Genomic DNA, 19143 nt, shown 5'->3' on the forward strand with positions numbered 1-19143 from the left:
CCAATAGGGGTAATAGAGGTAAATCCTATAAATCGCTACTTTTCCTAGAGTTCTGCATGGATTGCAACCAAATTTGCCCAGAAACTTCCTTAGAGGAAGGGGATTAGATTTTGCATAAATGGTGACCCTGACCCCCTGGGACAGGAGGGGCGGGGCCCAATAGGGGTAATAGAGGTAAATCCTATAAATCGCTACTTGGCCTAGTGTTCTGCATGGATTGCAACTAAATTTGGCCAGAAACTTCCTTAGGGGAAGGGGATCAGATTTTGCATAAATGGTGACCCTGACCCCCCTGGGGCAGGAGGGGCGGGGCCTAATAGGGGTAATAGAGGTGAATCCTATAAATCGCTACTTGTCCTAGAGTTATGGATGGATTGTAACCAAATTTGGCCAGAAAAATCCTTGGGGGAAGGGGAACAGAACTTATATAAATTTTGGCTCTGACCCCCCGGGGGCAGGAGGGGCGAGGCCCAATAGGGGAAATAAAGGTGAATCGTATAAATCGCTACTTGTCTTGGAGTTCTGGATGGATTGTAACCAAATTTGACCAGAAAAATCCTTGGGGGAAGGGGATCAGATTTTGCATAAATGGTGACCCTGACACCCCCTCCCCCCTGGGGCAGGAGGGGCGAGGCCCAATAGGGGTAATAGAGGTAAATCCTATAAATCGCTACTTTTCCTAGAGTTCTGCATGGATTGCAACCAAATTTGCCCAGAAACTTCCTTAGAGGAAGGGGATTAGATTTTGCATAAATGGTGACCCTGACCCCCTGGGACAGGAGGGGCGGGGCCCAATAGGGGTAATAGAGGTAAATCCTATAAATCGCTACTTGGCCTAGTGTTCTGCATGGATTGCAACTAAATTTGGCCAGAAACTTCCTTAGGGGAAGGGGATCAGATTTTGCATAAATGGTGACCCTGACCCCCCTGGGGCAGGAGGAGCGGGGCCTAATAGGGGTAATAGAGGTGAATCCTATAAATCGCTACTTGTCCTAGAGTTATGGATGGATTGTAACCAAATTTGGCCAGAAAAATCCTTGGGGGAAGGGGAACAGAACTTATATAAATTTTGGCTCTGACCCCCCGGGGGCAGGAGGGGCGAGGCCCAATAGGGGAAATAAAGGTGAATCGTATAAATCGCTACTTGTCTTGGAGTTCTGGATGGATTGTAACCAAATTTGACCAGAAAAATCCTTGGGGGAAGGGGGAACAGAACTTGAATAAATTTTGGCTCTGACCCCTCGGGGGCAGGAGGGGCGGGCCCAATAGGGGAAGTAGAGGTAATTCCTATAAATCGCTACCTGTCCTAGAGTTCTGCATTGATTGTAACCAAATTTGGCCTTGAGGTTAACAAAATTCGTATAAATTTTGGCTTTGACCCCCTGGAGCAGAAAGAGTGGGGCCCAATAGGGGAATTAGAGGTAAATATTCAAATTCCTTCAGAAAAGAAACAATGAACTTGTATTCAGAACATTACTTGGCATCACAAACCAGGTGAGCGATAAAGGCCCTCTGGGCCTCTTGTAATATCTGTTTTATTTCACACAAAAAATATCAATCGCAAATGAAGATTCCCATTTTTTCTGAGGAACGCCAAATGGCGGGTTTAGCACTCGACCAGTAGAACGCCAAATGGCGGGAATAGCACCACTAGGATTAATAAGCTTTTTAGGTCACCTGAGACGAAATCTCAAGTGACCTATTCTAATCGCCTTTTGTCCGTCGTCGTTTGTCGTATGGCGATAAACAATTTACCTTTTCGACCTCTTCTCAAAAAGTACAAAACCAAATTAGTTGAAATTTTGCAGAAACCTTCCATAGCCAAAGGTCAACCAAAATTGTGAATTATATGATCCCAGCCCCCCAGGGGACAGAGGGGTGGGGCCAAAAGGGGTCAAATAGACTAAAACTTCAAAAATCTTTTTTTTGAAATTTCAGAAATGGTAGAATCAAATACTCTTCAAAGATTGAAAGGTCTTGAGGTCCTTTACAAAAATTGTGAATTATATGTCCCTGGGGTCTCGCGTTCCCCCTGGGGAGGGGGTCAAGTTTACTATAGTTTATATAGGGAAAAGACATTTTTGAGCATTATTTGGTCATTTGTAGTAGGAAATAAGTCAATTGTTGTCAGATTTATCAGTATGAGATGGCATTTGAATCCTATGAAAAAGATATCAACGACTGAACCGCAGGGGCCTGAGGGTATGGAGCCAAAAAAGGTCAAATAGCCTAAAATTTAAAAAAATCTTCTGAAATTCCAGAAATGGTAGAATCAAAAACTCTTCATAGATTGAAAGGTCTTGAGGTCCTTTACAAAAATTGTGAATTATATGACCCTTGGGTCTCACGTTCCCCCCTGGGGAGGGGGTCAAGTTTACTATAGTTTATATAGGGAAAAGACATTGTTGAGCATTATTTGGTCATTTGTAATAGGAAATAAGGCAAATGTTGTCAGCATTATCAGTATGAGATGGCCATTGAATCCTAGTAAAGAAATTCCACGACTGAACCCCAGGGGCCTGAGGGGTGGGGCCAAAAAAGTTCAAATAGCCTAAAACCTCAAACATCTTCTTCTGAAATTCCTGAAATGGTAGAATCAAATACTCTTCATAGATTGAAAGGTCTTGAGGTCCTTTACAAAAAATTGTGAATTATATGACCCTTGGGTCTCACGTTCCCCCCTGGGGAGGGGGGTCAAGTTTACTATAGTTTATATAAGGAAAAGACATTTTTGAGCATTATTTGGTCATTTGTAATAGGAAATAAGTCAAATGTTGTCAGAATTATTAGTATGAGATAGCCATTGAATCCTATTGAAAAAATGTGAATGATTGAACCCCAGGAGCCTGAGGGTATGGATCCAAAAAGGGTCAAATAGCCTTAAATTTCAAAAATCTTCTTCTGAAATTCCAGAAATGGTAGAATCAAATACTCTTCATAGATTGAAAGGTCTTGAGGTCCTTTACAAAAATTGTGAAATATATGACCCTTGGGTCTCGCGTTCCCCCCTGGGGAGGGGGTCAAGTTTACTATAGTTTATATAGGGAAAAGACATTTTTGAGCATTATTTGGTCATTTGTAATAGGAAATAAGTCAAATTTTATCAGAATTATCAGTATGAGATGACCATTGAATCCTATTAAAAAATTTCAACGACTGAACCCCAGGGGCCTGAGGGGTGGGGCCAAAAAGGGTCAAATAGCCTAAAACTTCAAAAAATCTTCTTCTTCTGAAATTCCAGAAATGGTAGAATCAAATACTCTTTATAGATTGAAAGGTCTTGAGGTCCTTTACAAAAATTGTGAATTATACTACCCTTGGGTCTCACGTTCCCCTCTGGGGAGGGGGTCAAGTTTACTATAGTTTATATAGGGAAAAGGCATTTTTGAGCATTATTTGGTCATTTGTAATAGGAAATAAGTCAAATGTTGTCAGAATTATCAGTATGAGATAGCCATTGAATCCTATTGAAAAAATGTGAATGATTGAACCCCAGGAGCCTGAGGGTATGGAGCCAAAAAGGGTCAAATAGCCTTAAATTTCAAAAATCTTCTTCTGAAATTCCAGAAATGGTAGAATCAAATACACTTCCTAGATTGAAAGGTCTTGAGGTCCTTTACAAAAATTGTGAAATATATGACCCTTGGGTCTCACGTTCCCCCTGGGGAGGGGGTCAAGTTTACTATAGTTTATATAGGGAAAAGACATTTTTGAGCATTATTTGGTCATTTGTAATAGGAAATAAGGCAAATGTTGTCAGCATTATCAGTATGAGATGGCCATTGAATCCTAGTAAAAAGATTTCAACGACTGAACCCCAGGGGCCTGAGGGTATGGGGCCAAAAAAGGTCAAATAGGCTAAAATTTAAAAAAATCTTCTGAAATTCCAGAAATGGTAGAATCAAATACTCTTCATAGATTGAAAGGTCTTGAGGTCCTTTACAAAAATTGTGAATTATATGACCCTTGGGTCTCACGTTCCCCCCTGGGGAGGGGGTCAAGTTCACTATAGTTTATATAGGGAAAAGACATTTTTGAGCATTATTTGGTCATTTGTAATAGGAAATAAGGCAAATGTTGTCAGAATTATCATTATGAGATAGCCATTGAATCCTATTGAAGAAAAAAATTCAACGACTGAACCCTAGGCGCCTGAGGGGTCTAGCCAAAAAGGGTCAAATAGCCTAAAACTTCAAAAATCTTCTTCTGAAATTCCAGAAATGGTAGAATCAAATACTCTTCATAGATTGAAAGGTCTTGAGGTCCTTTACAAAAATTGTGAATTATATCACTCTTGGGTCTCACATTCCCCCTGGGGAGGGGGTCAAGTTTACTATAGTTTATATAGGGAAAAGACATTTTTGAGCATTATTTGGTCATTTGTAATAGGAAATAAGTCAAATGTTATCAGAATTATCAGTATGAGATAGCCATTGAATCCTATTGAAAAAATTTCAACGATTGAAACCCAGGGGCCTGAGGGTATGGGGCCAAAAAAGGTCAAATAGCCTAAAATTTAAACAAGAGGCCCAGAGGGCCTGTATCGCTCACCTGGTTTGTAATGCCTAGGAATGTTCTGAATACAGGTTCATTGTTTCTTTTCTGAAGGAATTTGAATATTTACCTCTAATTCCCCTATTGGGCCCCACTCTTTCTGCTCCAAGGGGTCAAAGCCAAAATTTATACAAATTCTGTTAACCCCAAGGATGTTTCTGGGCCAAATTTGGTTACAATCCATGCAGAACTCTAGGACAAGTAGCGATTTATAGGATTTACCTCTATTTCCCCTATTGGGCCCCGCCCCTCCTGCCCCCGTGGGGTCAGAGCCAAAATTTATACAAGTTCTGTTCCCCTTCCGCCAAGGATGTTTCTGGCCAAATTTGGTTACAATCCATGCAGAACTCTAGGACAAGTAACGATTTATAGGATTTACCTCTATTTCCCCTATTGGGCCCCGCCTCTCCTGCCCCCCAGGGGGTCAGAGCCAAAATTTATACAAGTTCTGTTCCCCTTCCACCAAGGATGTTTCTGGCCAAATTTGGTTACAATCCATGCAGAACTATAGGACAAGTAGCGACTAATAGGATTTACCTCTATTTCCCCTATTGGGCCCCACCCCTCCTGCCCCCGTGGGGTCAGAGCCAAAATTTATACAAGTTCTGTTCCCCTTCCCCCTAGGATGTTTCTGGCCAAATTTGATTACAATCCATGCAGAACTCTAGGACAAGTAGCGATTTATAGGATTTACCTCTATTTCCCCTATTGGGCCCCGCCCCTCCTGCCCCCAGGGGGTCAGAGCCAAAATTTATACAAGTTCTGTTCCCCTTCCGCCAAGGATGTTTGTGGCCAAATTTGGTTACAATCCATGCAGAACTCTAGGACAAGTAGCGATTTATAGGATTTACCTCTATTTCCCCTATTGGGCCCCGCCCCTCCTGCCCCCAGGGGGTCAGAGCCAAAATTTATACAAGTTCTGTTCCCCTTCCACCAAGGATGTTTCTGGCCAAATTTGGTTACAATCCATGCAGAACTATAGGACAAGTAGCGACTAATAGGATTTACCTCTATTTCCCCTATTGGGCCCCACCCCTCCTGCCCCCAGGGGGTCAGAGCCAAAATTTATACAAGTTCTGTTCCCCTTCCACCAAGGATGTTTCTGGCCAAATTTGGTTACAATCCATGCAGAACTCTAGGACAAGTAGCGATTAATAAGATTTACCTCTATTTCCCCTATTGGGCCCCACCCCTCCTGCCCCCGTGGGGTCAGAGCCAAAATTTATACAAGTTCTGTTCCCCTTCCGCCAACGATGTTTCTGGCCAAATTTGATTACAATCCATGCAGAACTCTAGGACAACTAGCGTTTTATAGGATTTACCTTTATTTTCCCTATTGGGCTCCGCCCCTCCTGCCCCCGGGGGGTCAGAGCCAAAATTTATACAAGTTCTGTTCCCCTTCCCCAAAGGATGTTTGTGGCCAAATTTGGTTACAATCCATGCAGAACTCTATGACTAGTAGCGATTTAAAGGAAATGTTGACGGACGGACGACGGACGACGACGGACGACGGACGACGGACGGACGACGGACGACGGACGCCGCGCCATGACATAAGCTCACCGGCCCTTCGGGCCAGGTGAGCTAAAAATCTTCTTCTGAAATTCCAGAAATGGTAGAATCAAATACTCTTCATAGATTGAAAGGTCTTGAGGTCCTTTACAATAATTGTGAATTATATGACCCTTGGGTCTCACGTTCCCCCTTGGGGAGGGGGTCAAGTTTACTATAGTTTATATAGGGAAAAGACATTTTTGAGCATTATTTGGTCGTTTGTAGTAGGAAATAAGTCACATGTTGTCAGAATTATCAGTATGAGATAGCCATTGAATCCTATTGAAAAAATTTCAACGATTGAAACCCAGGGGCCTGAGGGTATGGGGCCAAAAAAGGTCAAATAGCCTAAAATTTAAAAAATCTTCTTCTGAAATTCCAGAAATGGTAGAATCAAATACTCTTCATAGATTGAAAGGTCTTGAGGTCCTTTACAAAAATTGTGAATTATATGACCCTTGGGTCTCGCGTTCCCCCTTGGGGAGGGGGTCAAGTTTACTATAGTTTATATAGTAAAAAGACATTTTTGAGCATTATTTGGTCAAATGTTGTCAGAATTATCCTTATGAAATGGCCATTGAATCATATATACAAATATTCCATGACTGACCCCCAGGGGCCTTAGGGGCGGGGCCAAAAGGGAGTCAAATAGGCTAAAACTTCAAAAATCTTCTTCTGAAATTCTGGAACTGGTACAATGAAATACTCTTCATAGATGGAAAGGTCTTGAGGTCCTTTACAAAAATTGTGAATTATATGACCCTTGGGTCTCATGTTTCCTCCTGTGGAGGGGGGTCAAGTTTACTTTAATTTATATAGAAAAAAACACATTTATGAACATTATTTGCTTTTTTTTTCATAGGAAATTATTCAAACTGGGTTAGAATTATTAGCCTGAAATATCATTTTAACACCATATCCATATTGGTCCTGGCTGACTCCAGGGACCAGAGGGGCGGGGCCAAAATTGGTCAAAATGGTTAAAATTTCAAAATTCTTCTGAATTCACAGGTTTGATGGAACCAAATAATATTTTTCGTTTTTCCTTTTTTAGGTCATCTGATCCGAAGGGTCAGGATGACCTATTGTCATCATGCACCGTCCGTCGTCGTGAGCCGTCCGCCGTGCGCCGTCCGCTGTGCGCTGTCCGCCATGCGCCATCAGCTGTGCGGCGTCCCCGGTGCGCCATAAGTAAACTTTTCATTCAAACAACTTCTTCTCAATAACCGAAAGGCCCAGGTTAAAAGAAATATGACCCTTGGGTCTCACGTTCCCCCCTGGGGAGGGGGTCAAGTTTACTATAGTTTATATAGGGAAAAGACATTTTTGAGCATGATTTGGTCATTTGTAATAGGAAATAAGGCAAATGTTGTCATAATTATCAGTATGAGATGGCCATAGAATCCTATTAAAAAAAATTCAACGACTGAACCCCAGGGGCCTGAGGGGTCTAGCTAAAAAGGGTCAATTAGCCCAAAACTTCAAAAATCTTCTTCTGAAATTCCAGTAATGGTAGAATCAAATACTCTTCATAGATTGAAAGGTCTTGAGATCGTTTACATAAATTGTGAATTATATGACCCTTGGGTCTCACGTTCCCCCCTTGGAAGGGGGTCAAGTTTACTATAGTTTATATAGGGAAAAGACATTTTTGAGCATTATTTGGTCATTTGTAATAGGAAATAAGTCAAATGTTGTCAGAATTATCAGTATGAGATAGCCATTGAATCCTATTGAAAAAATTTCACCGATTGAAACCCAGGGGCCTGAGGGTATGGGGCCAAAAAACACCATAACACCATATCCATATTGGTCCTGGCTGACCCCAGTGACCAGAGGGGCGGGGCCAAAATTGGTCAAAATGGTTAAAATTTCAAAATTCTTCTTCTGAATTCACAGGTTTGATGGAACCAAATAATATTATTCGTTTTTCCTTTAAAAAGGGTCAGGATGACCTATTGTCATCATGCACCGTCCGTCGTCGTGCGTCGTCCGCCATGCGCCATCAGCCGTGCGGCGTCCCCGGTGTGCCGTGAGTAAACTTTTCATTCAAACAGCATGCTTGGATGAAGGGCTACCAAGTTTGTTCAAATCAATGACCTTGATCTTCATTCAAGGTCACAGGGGTCAAAAATGCTAAAATCTTTAAACGACATTTCCTCAATAACCAGAAGGCCCAGGGTACTGATATTGGGCTTATAGCATGCTGGGAGGAAGGGCTACCAAGTTTGTTCAAATGAATGACCTTGATCTTCATTTAAGGTCAATGGGGTCAAATAGGCTAAAATCCTTTAAATGACTTCTTTTCAAGAACCAAAAGGCTCAGGGTACTGATATTGGGCATGTGACCTGCTGGGATGAAGAGCTACCAAGTTTGTTCAAATGAATGACCTTGACCTTCATTTAAGGTCACAGGGGTCAAATAGGCTAAAATTTTAACATGACTTCTTGTGAATAACTAAGAGGCATAGAGACCTGATATTGTGCCCCTGACATGCTGGAATGAAGGGCTATCAAGTTTGTTCAAATCAATGACCTTGACCTTCATTCAAGGTCACAGGGATCAAAAAGGCAAAAATATTCAAACCTCTTCTTCTCAAGAACCAGAAGGCTCAGGTATTGATTTTGAGCCTGTAGTATGCTGGGATGAAGGGCTACTGAGTTTGTTCAAATGAATGACCTTGACCTTCATTCAAGGTCACAGGGGTCAAATAGGCTAAAATCCTTTAAATGACTACTGATATTAGGCATGTGACCTGCTGGGATGAAGAGCTACCAAGTTTGTTCAAATGAATAACCATGACCTTCATTTAAGGTCACAGGGGTCAAATAGGCTAAAAATTTTACACGACTTCTTGTAAGTAACTAAGAGGCCTAAAGACCTGATATTGGGCCCCTGATATGCTGGAATGAAGGGCTATCAAGTTTGTTCAAATCAATGACCTTGACATTCATTAAATGTCACAGGGGTTAAAGAGGCTAAAATCTTCAAACCTCTTCTTCTCAAGAACCAGAAGGCCCAGGGTATTGATCTTGAGCCTGTAACATGTTGGGAGGAAGATCTACCAAGTTTGTTCAAATAAATGACCTTGACCTTCATTTAAAGTCACAGGGGTCAAATAGGCTAAAATCCTTTAAATGACTTCTTTTCAAGAACCGAAAGGCTCAGGGTACTGATATTAGGCATGTGACCTGCAGGGATGAAGGGCTACCAAGTTTGTTCAAATGAATGACATTTACCTTCATTTAAAGTCACAGGGGTCAAATAGGCAAACATTTTACACGACTTGTGAATAACTAAGAGGCCAAGAGACCTGATATTGGGCCCCTGAAATGCTGGAATGAAGGGATATCAAGTTTGTTCAAACGAATGACCTTGACCTTCATTCAAGGTCACAGGGGTCAAATAGGCTGAAATCTTTAAACAACTTCTTCTCAAGAACCAGAAGGCCCAGGGTACTGATATTGGGCATGTAGCATGCTGGGATGAAGGGGCTACCAAGTGTGTTCAAATGATAGCCTTGACCTTCATTCAAGGTCACAACGGTCAAATAGGCTAAAATCCTTCAAACATCTTTTAAAGAACCGAAAGGCTCAGGGTTCTAATATTGGGCCAACAACATGCTGGGATGAAGGGCCAAGTTGTTCAAATGAATGACTTTGACCTTCATTCAAGGTCACAGGGGTAAAATAGGCTAAAATCTTTAAATGACTTCTTCTCAAGAACCAAAAGGTCCAGGATACTCATATTGGGCCTGCAGCATGCTGGGATAAAAGGATACGAAGCTTGTTCAAATCAATGACCTTTACCTTCATTCAAGGTCACAGGGGTCAAATAGGTTGAAGTCTTTAAACGACTTCTTTTCAAGAACCAAAAGGCTCAGGATACTCATATTGGGCTTGCAGCATGCTGGGATGAAGGGCTACCAAGTTAGCTCAAATGAATGACCTTGACCTTCATTCAAGGACCTGCTGGGATGAAGAGCTACCAAGTTTGTTCAAATGAATGACCTTGACCTTCATACAAGGTTACAGGGGTCAAATAGGCTAAAATCTTGAAATTACTTTTTTTGTGAATAACTAAGAGGCTTAGAGACCTGATATTGGGCCTGTGACATGCTGGGATGAAGGGCTACCATATTTGTTTTTAAAAAAAAAATGACCTTGATCTTCATTCAAGATCACAGGGGTCAAAATGGCAAAAATATTTAAATGACTATGTTATATTGTGCCAATAGTCAGATGACCGTTAAGGCCCATGGGCCTCTGGTTTTTTTAGCCCACCATCTGATGATGGTGGGCTATTCAAATCGCTTTTTGTCCGTGGTCCGTCGTCCGTCCTTCCGTCCGTCCGTTCTTGTTACCGCTATTTCTCAGAAAGTACTGAAGGGATCTTTTTTAAATTTCACATGTAGGTTCCCCTAGGGGTCTACCTGTGCATATTGTATTTTGGGACCAATCAGTCAACAAGATGGCCGACAGGCCGCCATCTTTGATTTTGATAGTTAAAGTTTGTTACTGCTATTTCTCAGAAAGTACTGAAGGGATCTTTCTCAAATTTCACATGTAGGTTCCCCTAGAGCTCTGGTTTTGCATATTGAATTTTGGGACCAATCGGTCAACAAGATGGCCGACAGGCCGCCATCTTGGATTTTGACAATTGAAGTTTGTTACCGCTATTTCTCAAAATGTACTAAAGGAATCTGTGTCAAATTGCATAATCAGGTTCCCCTAGGGGTCTAGTTTTGCATATTGCATTTTGGGACCAATCAGTCAACAAGATGGCCGACAGGCCGCCATCTTGGATTTTGATAATTAAAGTTTGTTACCACTATTTCTCAGAAAGTGTTGAAGGGATTCTTCTCAAATTTCACATGTAGGTTCCCCTAGGGCTCTAGTTATGCATATTGATTTTTTGTTACCGATCGGTGAACAAGATGGCCGACAGGACGCCATATTGGATTTTGACAATTAAAGTTTGTTACCGCAATTTCTCAAAAAGTACTGAGGAGATCTGTGTCAAATTGCATGTGCAGGTTCCCCTAGGGGTCTTGTTGTGCATATCGTATTTTCAGACCGATCGGTCAACAAGATGGCCGGCAGGCCACCATCTTGGATTTAGATAATTAAAAATTGTTACCGCTATTTCTCAGAAGGTCTTGAAGGGATTCTTCTCAAATTTCACATGTAGGTTCCCCTAAGGCCCTAGTTGTGCATATTGCATTTTGGGACTGATTGCTCAACATTGTTACAATATGGCTGACACGCCGCCATCTTGGATTTTGACAATTGAAGTTTGTTACCGCTATTTCTCAAAAAGTACTGATGGGAGTTGTCTTTTATGTGCAGGTTCCCGTAGGTCCCTGATCATGCATATTGCATTTTGGTACCGATCGATGAACAAGATGGCCGACAGGCTGCCATCTTGAATTTGGATAGTTGAAGCTTGTTACCACTATTTCTCAGAAAGTACTGAAGTGGTATGTCTCAAATTTTATATGTAAGTTCCACTAGGACCTTAGTTGTGTATATTGCATTTTCGGGCTGATCGTCAAAAAGATGGCCGACAGGTAGCCATCATGGATTTTGATAATTGAAGTTTGTTACTGTTATGTATCTCAGAAAGTACTCAAAGGATCTTTCTCCATATGTAGTAATAAGTAGTGAAAGTTTGAAAAGCAGAGAAAAGATCCCTCTTTCGTTTGTCAGACATAGATCATTCTTTGGTGGGCGCCAAGATCCCTCTGGGATCTCTTGTTTTCAATACATACTGAACTGAAATCAAGGCTTAAATTAGGGGGAGGGGCACTTATGGGTATAGGGGTGCTTATTGGGTCAAATAGAGACCATACATGTACTTATAATATAGAGAAAGCTGTTCCGTACATCACAGCCGTTTTCGGTTTCAAAAGGTAATCGGATCAATTGCAATATATTGATAGTCCTATTTATTGTTACACCCCTAAATTTGATCCCAATCATAATTTTTGTACAGGAATTTACCCAGCTTGTGACTACTTGGACTGGAATTTACCCAGCTTGTGACTTCTTGTACAGGAATTTACCCAGCTTGTGACTTCTTGTACAGGAATTTACCCAGATTGCGACTTCTTGTACAGGAATTTACCCAGATTGTGACTTCTTGTACAGGAATTTACACAGATTGTGACTTCTTGTACAGGAATTTGCACTAATCGAGACTTGTTCCAGGAAATGATAAGGATTATGACTTGTTTACAGGAATTTGCCCCATCAGATGAAGAGCTTGCTGCCTATAGGAAAGGAGAGGTCTGGGACCCTGACAAAGCCAAAGAATTAGCCAAACAAAAGGTACAAAATACTGCCACAAAAAAAGTGACAAAATGAGATAATGTATTTCTTACAAAGCCAGTGAAATGGCCAAACAAAAATTACAGCCACAAAACGGTCACAAAATAAAATATTGTTTTTCTTACAAAGCCAGAGAAATAGCCTAACAAACTTATTACTAAGTGCAGATTTTGACCATATGTAATATTGACTATGCGTTTTCTAAGTATTCCAAATTTTTAGGTGACCTGACCATAGGTCATGGTGACCTATTTTTCTAATCTTTTGTCTGTCGTGCGTTGGCTGTTAACATTTCCTTGTGAACACAATAAACTTAAATAGATATGCACCAAACTTAATGAAACTTTGTATTTAGACTAACATTTGAAAGATCTTGAATAATTTGGAAAATGGGCTTGATTCGATTTAAATAACAGTTATTGTCCTTTGCAATAATAATTATTATTGGACCTTTTGAACACAAGAACTTGGGTAAATATTCACCAAAATTAGCGAAACATTGTACGCAGACTCTGACTAACATTAGAAAACAAGTATGAAAAATGTTCTTATTCCATTGTAACTGATGGAGTTATTTCCAATTGCAATAATATTTATTATTGGAACTTGTGAACATTTTTACTTGAGTCAATATTCACTGAACTTCATGAAATTTTGATTGCAGACTAAAAAATGAAAAATTTTTGGCCAGTTTGAATATTGGCATGCATATTGATTTGATTGTAAGTGACGGAGTTATTGCCCTTTGTAATAATCATTTTCGGACTGCACAAGTTAATACATGTATGTATTTGCATAAACCCATTTACAAATTCCAGTTTATGATGAGATATTGGGCTGGATACATGATTGATGTAAATTACTCTCATGCATACTGTCCTCTTTATAGGAAATGAATAGACTGTCGGAGGAAGCAGAAGCAAGAATAAAACATCCAAAAATGATGCCCTCTTCAAACTATCAGGACAAGTACAAACATCTTATAGGTGATGAGGCTGCCAAGAAGGCGGCTAGAACTACTACAGCCAATAAGGCATATGGATTTGGTAAGCTTCAATGGCTATTTTAAGTAATTAGCCACCTGTTTTATGTGGTCAGAATTTGTCCAATCTATATAGTGTACCTTTTGTAATTGACCACCTCTTTCCTGTGGTCAGCCTTTATCAAGTCCAGTGTACCTTTTGTAATTGACTAACTCTTTCCTGTGGTCAGCCTTTGTCCAGTCCAGTATACCTTTTGTAATTGACCACCTCTTTCCTGTGGTCAGCCTTTGTCAAGTCCAGTGTATCTTTTGTGATTGATCACCACTTTCCTGTGGTCAGCGTTTGTCCAGTCCAGTATACCTTTTGTAATTGACCACCTCTTTCCTGTGGTCAGCCTTCGTCAAGTCCAGTGTACCTTTTGTAATTGACCACCTCATTCCTGTGGTCAGCCTTTGTCAAGTCCATTGTACCTTTTGTAATTGACCACCTTTTTCCTGTGGTCAGCCTTTGTCAAGTCCAGTGTATCTTTTGTAATTGATCACCTCTTTCTTGTGGTCAGCCTTTGTCAAGTCCAATGTACCTTTTGTAATTGACCAACTTTTTCCTGTGGTCAGCCTTTGCCCAGTTCAGTATACCTTTTGTTATTGGTCACCTCATTCCTTTGGTCAGCCTTTGTCAAGTCCAGTGTACCTTTTGTAATTGACCAACTCTTTCCTGTGGTCAGCCTTTGTCCAGTCCAGTACACCTTTTGTAATTGACCACCTCTTTCCTGTGGTCAGCCTTTGTCAAGTCCAGTGTACCTTTTGTAATTGATCACATCTTTCCTGTGGTCAGTCTTTGTCAAGTCCAAGGTACCTTTTGTAATTGATCACCTCTTTCCTGTGATCAGCCTTTGTCCAGTCCAGTGTACCTTTTGTAATTGACCACCTTTTTCCTGTGGTCAGCCTTTGTCAAGTCCAATGTATCTTTTGTAATTGACCAACTCTTTCCTGTGGTCAGCCTTTGTCCAGTCAAGTGTATCTTTTGTAATTGACCAACTCTTTCCTGTGGTCAGCCTTTGTCAAGTCCAGTGTATCTTTTGTAATTGACCAACTCTTTCCTGTGGTCAGCCGTTGTCCAGTCCAGTTAACCTTCTGTAATTGACCACCTCTTTCCTGTTGTCAGCCTTTATCCAGTCCAGTGAACCTTCTGTAATTGATCACCTCTTTCATGTGGTCAGCCTTTGTCCAGTCCAGTGTACCTTTTGTAATTGACCACCTTTTTCCTGTTGTTAGCCTTTGTCCAGTCCAGTATACCTTTTGAAATTGACCACCTCTTTCCTGTGGTCAGCCTTTGTCAAGTCCAGTGTACCTTTTGTAATTGATCACCTCTTTCCTGTGGTCAGCCTTCGTCCAGTCCAGTGTACCTTTTGTTATTGGTAACCTCATTCCTGTGGTCAGCCTTTGTCAAGTCCAGTGTACCTTCTGTAATTGACCACCTCTTCCATGTGGTCAGACTTTGTCAAGTCAGTGTACCTTTTGTAATTGACCACCTTTTTCCTGTGGTCAGCCGTTGTCCAGTCCAGTTAACCTTCTGTAATTGACCACCTCTTTCCTGTTGTCAGCCTTTATCCAGTCCAGTGAACCTTCTGTAATTGATCACCTCTTTCATGTGGTCACCTTTTTCCTGTGGTTAGCCTTTGTCAAGTTCAGTGTACCTTTTGTAATTGACCACCTCTTTCCTGTGGTCAGCCTTTGTCCAGTCCTGTGTACCTTTTGTAATGGATCACCTCTTTCCTGTTGTCAGCCGTTGTCCAGTCCAGTGAACCTTCTGTAATTGACCACCTCTTTCCTGTTGTCAGCCTTTATCCAGTCCAGTGAACCTTCTGTAATTGATCACCTCTTTCATGTGGTCAGCCTTTGTCAAGTCCAGTGTACCTTTTGTAATTGATCACCTCTTTCCTGTGGTCAGCCTTTATCAAGTCAAGTGTTCCTTTAATTATTGACCACCTCTTTCCTGTGGTCAGCCTTTGTCCAGTCCAGTATACCTTTTGTAATTGACCACCTCTTTCCTGTGGTCAGCCTTTGTCAAGTCCAGTGTACCTTTTGTAATTGATCACCTCTTTCCTGTGGTCAGCCTTTGTCCAGTCCAGTGTACCTTTTGTAATTGATCACCTCTTTCATGTGGTCAGTAGCCATGCATGGTTGACTTGGATTATTACACGGGTAAGTGAAGCACTGGGAGGCAGGAATGTTACTGTGAACAATTCCAGTTGTTTTGTCAATACCATATTCGATCCAATAGGCTCCCCCATCCCTGTAAGTGCCTCTCACCTTTCTGAGCCTTAGTTTCAGCTACCCCGACTTAAATACAGACTTTGACTATGAAAACTATAGGTTTCTCTGTTTGATTTCATTTGCAAAGCACCTTTTCATGTTTTCAATTTGGGCGCCTATTGGATTGAATAGGTAATGTAGTTTAGACTGAGTCTTCTGTACTTTTATAGTTACAATGTATTTAATGTATAATAATATTTTTTTTATTATGCATAATTTTACTGTCATTTGGTTACTACAGAGAAATTTCTCACGTTCAATATGTTTCTGTACCTTTCAGTGCCAAGTGAAAATAAAAAAGACCATCGAACCATAGAGCAAGTTTTAGCTGATACTCGGGCAAAGAAAAAACAGAAAACAGATGTTGGTCAAGATGTGGCGTCCAGTAGTTCATATGATGATGTCACGACTGAACAGACTACAGACTCTGTTAATACTTCTGTTTTATGACCTGAATGTTTCTAGTGTTTTGTTCAGTCAGACACGTTTGGGTGTATCAGATTTGTGAGTTTAATATACCCGGTTATTTTCGCAGCCCAAAATTTTCACGATTTGATCTAAAAACAAGAAAATCCTATTTTTTGCGGTTTGGATTTAAGAGTATGTATGATTCAACCATTTCTCAACACTTTGCTGATCAAAATTTCGTGATCATACCAATGTTCCGTGAAATGGCGAAAATCATACCTGTGAATAATATCTGGCTATACGGTATGTATACCAGTAAGTTATTGGATATTATTGAGTCACTTCATTGTCTATTTGGAGATACAGTAAATTTACTTATTTGAATGTGGTTAAGTTTTAGCAAAATGGGAAAAACTGTAAATTATGATTTATTTAGCGCAGATGTAAATGATCAATTTCATTACCAGAAATACAGAAGTATCTAAAATTTAGAGCTTTACAAGAATTAGCACTTAAATTAAACTACCGTTACCGCTAAATCATGTACATTTACAGTTTCCTGATCATGATTTCCATTAGATTACTCAATACCCTATATGTTGATCTCTTCAATGGTATTTCATGTGATACTCCAGGATATGTAGCCCGCTATCATCTAAGGTAACTGTTGACCATTTCATATCACGATCACCCTTCATCTGTCTGTAAACAGTTGTTGCTACCACTTTTTTCTCAGAAAGTAAAAAAAAAAAGTAATACCCTAAAAACTTGTATAATTTGCGCACCAGTGTAAAATGCACAGGTACTTTTTCGGGCTGAAAATGCTGAAAAAAATCTACTATCAGTACATTTTGCGTGTACATGTATTGTGTAGCATGATATGAAAAATTATTCTTTTAAGAAAGTATGATTAAATTTAAAACTAATAAACAATAATTATAAAAAAATCATAGAAAATATATATACACAATACATCAAATAATCCCATCGAATATATTTTGTCTGTTGCAACACTGAATGAGAACCACATTGGTATTATTATCTGAATAAATCACTGAATGATTTTTTTTTTATATATAGATTTGTTGAATAAAAAATATGTTGAAAAACCCAACTCTATATTTTTTGTGTAATATTTTGTAAATGTTTATAATACACTGAATAATTCTTTATTCAATGAATGACAACTCATATTTTACATCATCAAACTACCTCCTTTACCTGAGCTACTTTATTAAGAGACCACTCTCTATTAAGAGACCACTTTTCTATTTCCCTTGAGTGGTCGCTTTAGACAGATTCTACTGCATGTTCTATTACATGAACGAACAACAGAAATGAGAAACCAGCAGCTAAATTCAAAACACAATTTAATTATATATACAATATTATACAGAGATGGTTTACAATATCTAAAGTAATTGGTGGTGGTACAAGAGTAATACGATGATTTAAAGTGTTACTTATCTGTATGCGAATGTCCTGGTATAATCCTTGATCCTTCCAGGTTTCAAATTAACAATAATCACAAATCCACGAGGAAAATGAATATGTCCACAGATGATTTGTAAAGTTTCAGGCAATATGAATAAATCCACACAAAGTGTTGTAATAATCCACAGATAAAGTCACAATAGCTCTCCCAATAGAATCTAATATGGCACTGTACAATTCTTGATATGTCTCATTACAGGTCTCATTACAGTTCTGATTAGCTTTGGACAGTTGGAGTATATATAGCTAAACCCTAATTCAAGAATATTGGAGAACCTTCTACTTCTAGAAATATCTAACTAAAAACAGTAAACAAATAAACACACACATAACTTTCTGGAAATAGATCATTCTAGATCTCTACTTATAATCAACATGTTTACAAACATATTTGTTTATACAGGATAATATTCTAGAAAGTTCTATAACCTAGATTAATGATATGACCTTTATAGGATGTATTGATAATAAAGCTATAGGAGTTATCTCCCTTATCTCATAACTACATGTATTTAGTGTCATACATAACACACCCCTCCTTAAGGAAAAGAAACTTTCTTGACATATCAAGTCATATTTAAATCCTTGATAAAGCATCAGCCAGAATATTTCTCTTTGATATGTTTGATGTCAAGATTGTACTCTTGCAAAGTCAAACTCCACCTGAGAATTCTTTGATTTTTGTTTTTCATTTTCCCAATGAAAGTCAAAGGGTTGTGGTCGATGAAGAACAACACAGGCACAACTGTAGTGCAGAGATATACATCAAATGGGTTCCAGGCCAAAATCAACGCTAAACATTCTTTCTCAATGGTGGAATAATTTCTCTGGTGTTTGTCAAACTTTTTCGAGAAATAACAAATTGAATGGTCAATTTGTTCAGAACCTTCTTGCATCAAAACAGCACCAACACCTACATCGCTGGCGTCAACAAACAGTTTAAACTGTTTATTAAAATCTGGAGCAGTCAGAACTGGTGAGTTTGATAGTATGGCTTTCAATTTCTCAAAAGCAGACTTACATTCGTCTGACCAACAATTTGACATTTTTCTTTAACAAAGCAGTAAGTGGAGCTGCTATAACAGAAATTTTGACAAAATTTTCTGTAGTATCCAGCCATACCAAGAAATCTCATCAGCTCTCTCTTGCCTCCAGGAGTTGGAAAATCTATAATTGATTCTACTTTGGCCTGAACAGGTTTAACCTGCCCCTGTCCTACAACATGGCCTAAAAATTCAACAGTTGCATGACAAAATTCACATTTCAATAAGTTAACAGTCAATTTCATGGTAGTGAGTCTTTCGAAGAATTCACGAATCCCGCGTAGATGGTCTTCCTACGTGTCGTGGTAATTGATGACGTCATCAATGTATCCATCGCAGCCTTCAAGGTCTGATATCACGCTGTTAAGAAGACGTTGAAATGTTGCCGGGGCATTCTTCATACCAAACGGCATAACTTTGTACTGGTACAAACCTTGTGAGGTTACAAATGCCGACACTTCT

At 39.8% G+C, this 19143-nt stretch overlaps 1 protein-coding gene across 1 annotated transcript in view; it reads left to right on the plus strand.

Annotated features, from left to right (window-relative positions):
* Window positions 1–17258, plus strand: part of LOC138308314 (sperm-associated antigen 7 homolog) — a 40559-nt gene extending 23301 nt beyond the window's left edge. Inside the window, exons 5-7 of the mRNA XM_069249307.1 lie at window positions 12349–12438; window positions 13328–13484; window positions 16017–17258. Of these exons, the coding sequence (XP_069105408.1) occupies window positions 12349–12438; window positions 13328–13484; window positions 16017–16186 (417 nt within the window). The 3' untranslated portion in view covers window positions 16187–17258. The remainder of the gene's footprint in view (window positions 1–12348; window positions 12439–13327; window positions 13485–16016) is intronic.
* Window positions 17259–19143: the final 1885 nt, after the last annotated feature.

Source organism: Argopecten irradians, chromosome 14, assembly GCF_041381155.1.
Source record: "Argopecten irradians isolate NY chromosome 14, Ai_NY, whole genome shotgun sequence".
In the NCBI taxonomy this organism is placed as follows: domain Eukaryota; kingdom Metazoa; phylum Mollusca; class Bivalvia; order Pectinida; family Pectinidae; genus Argopecten; species Argopecten irradians.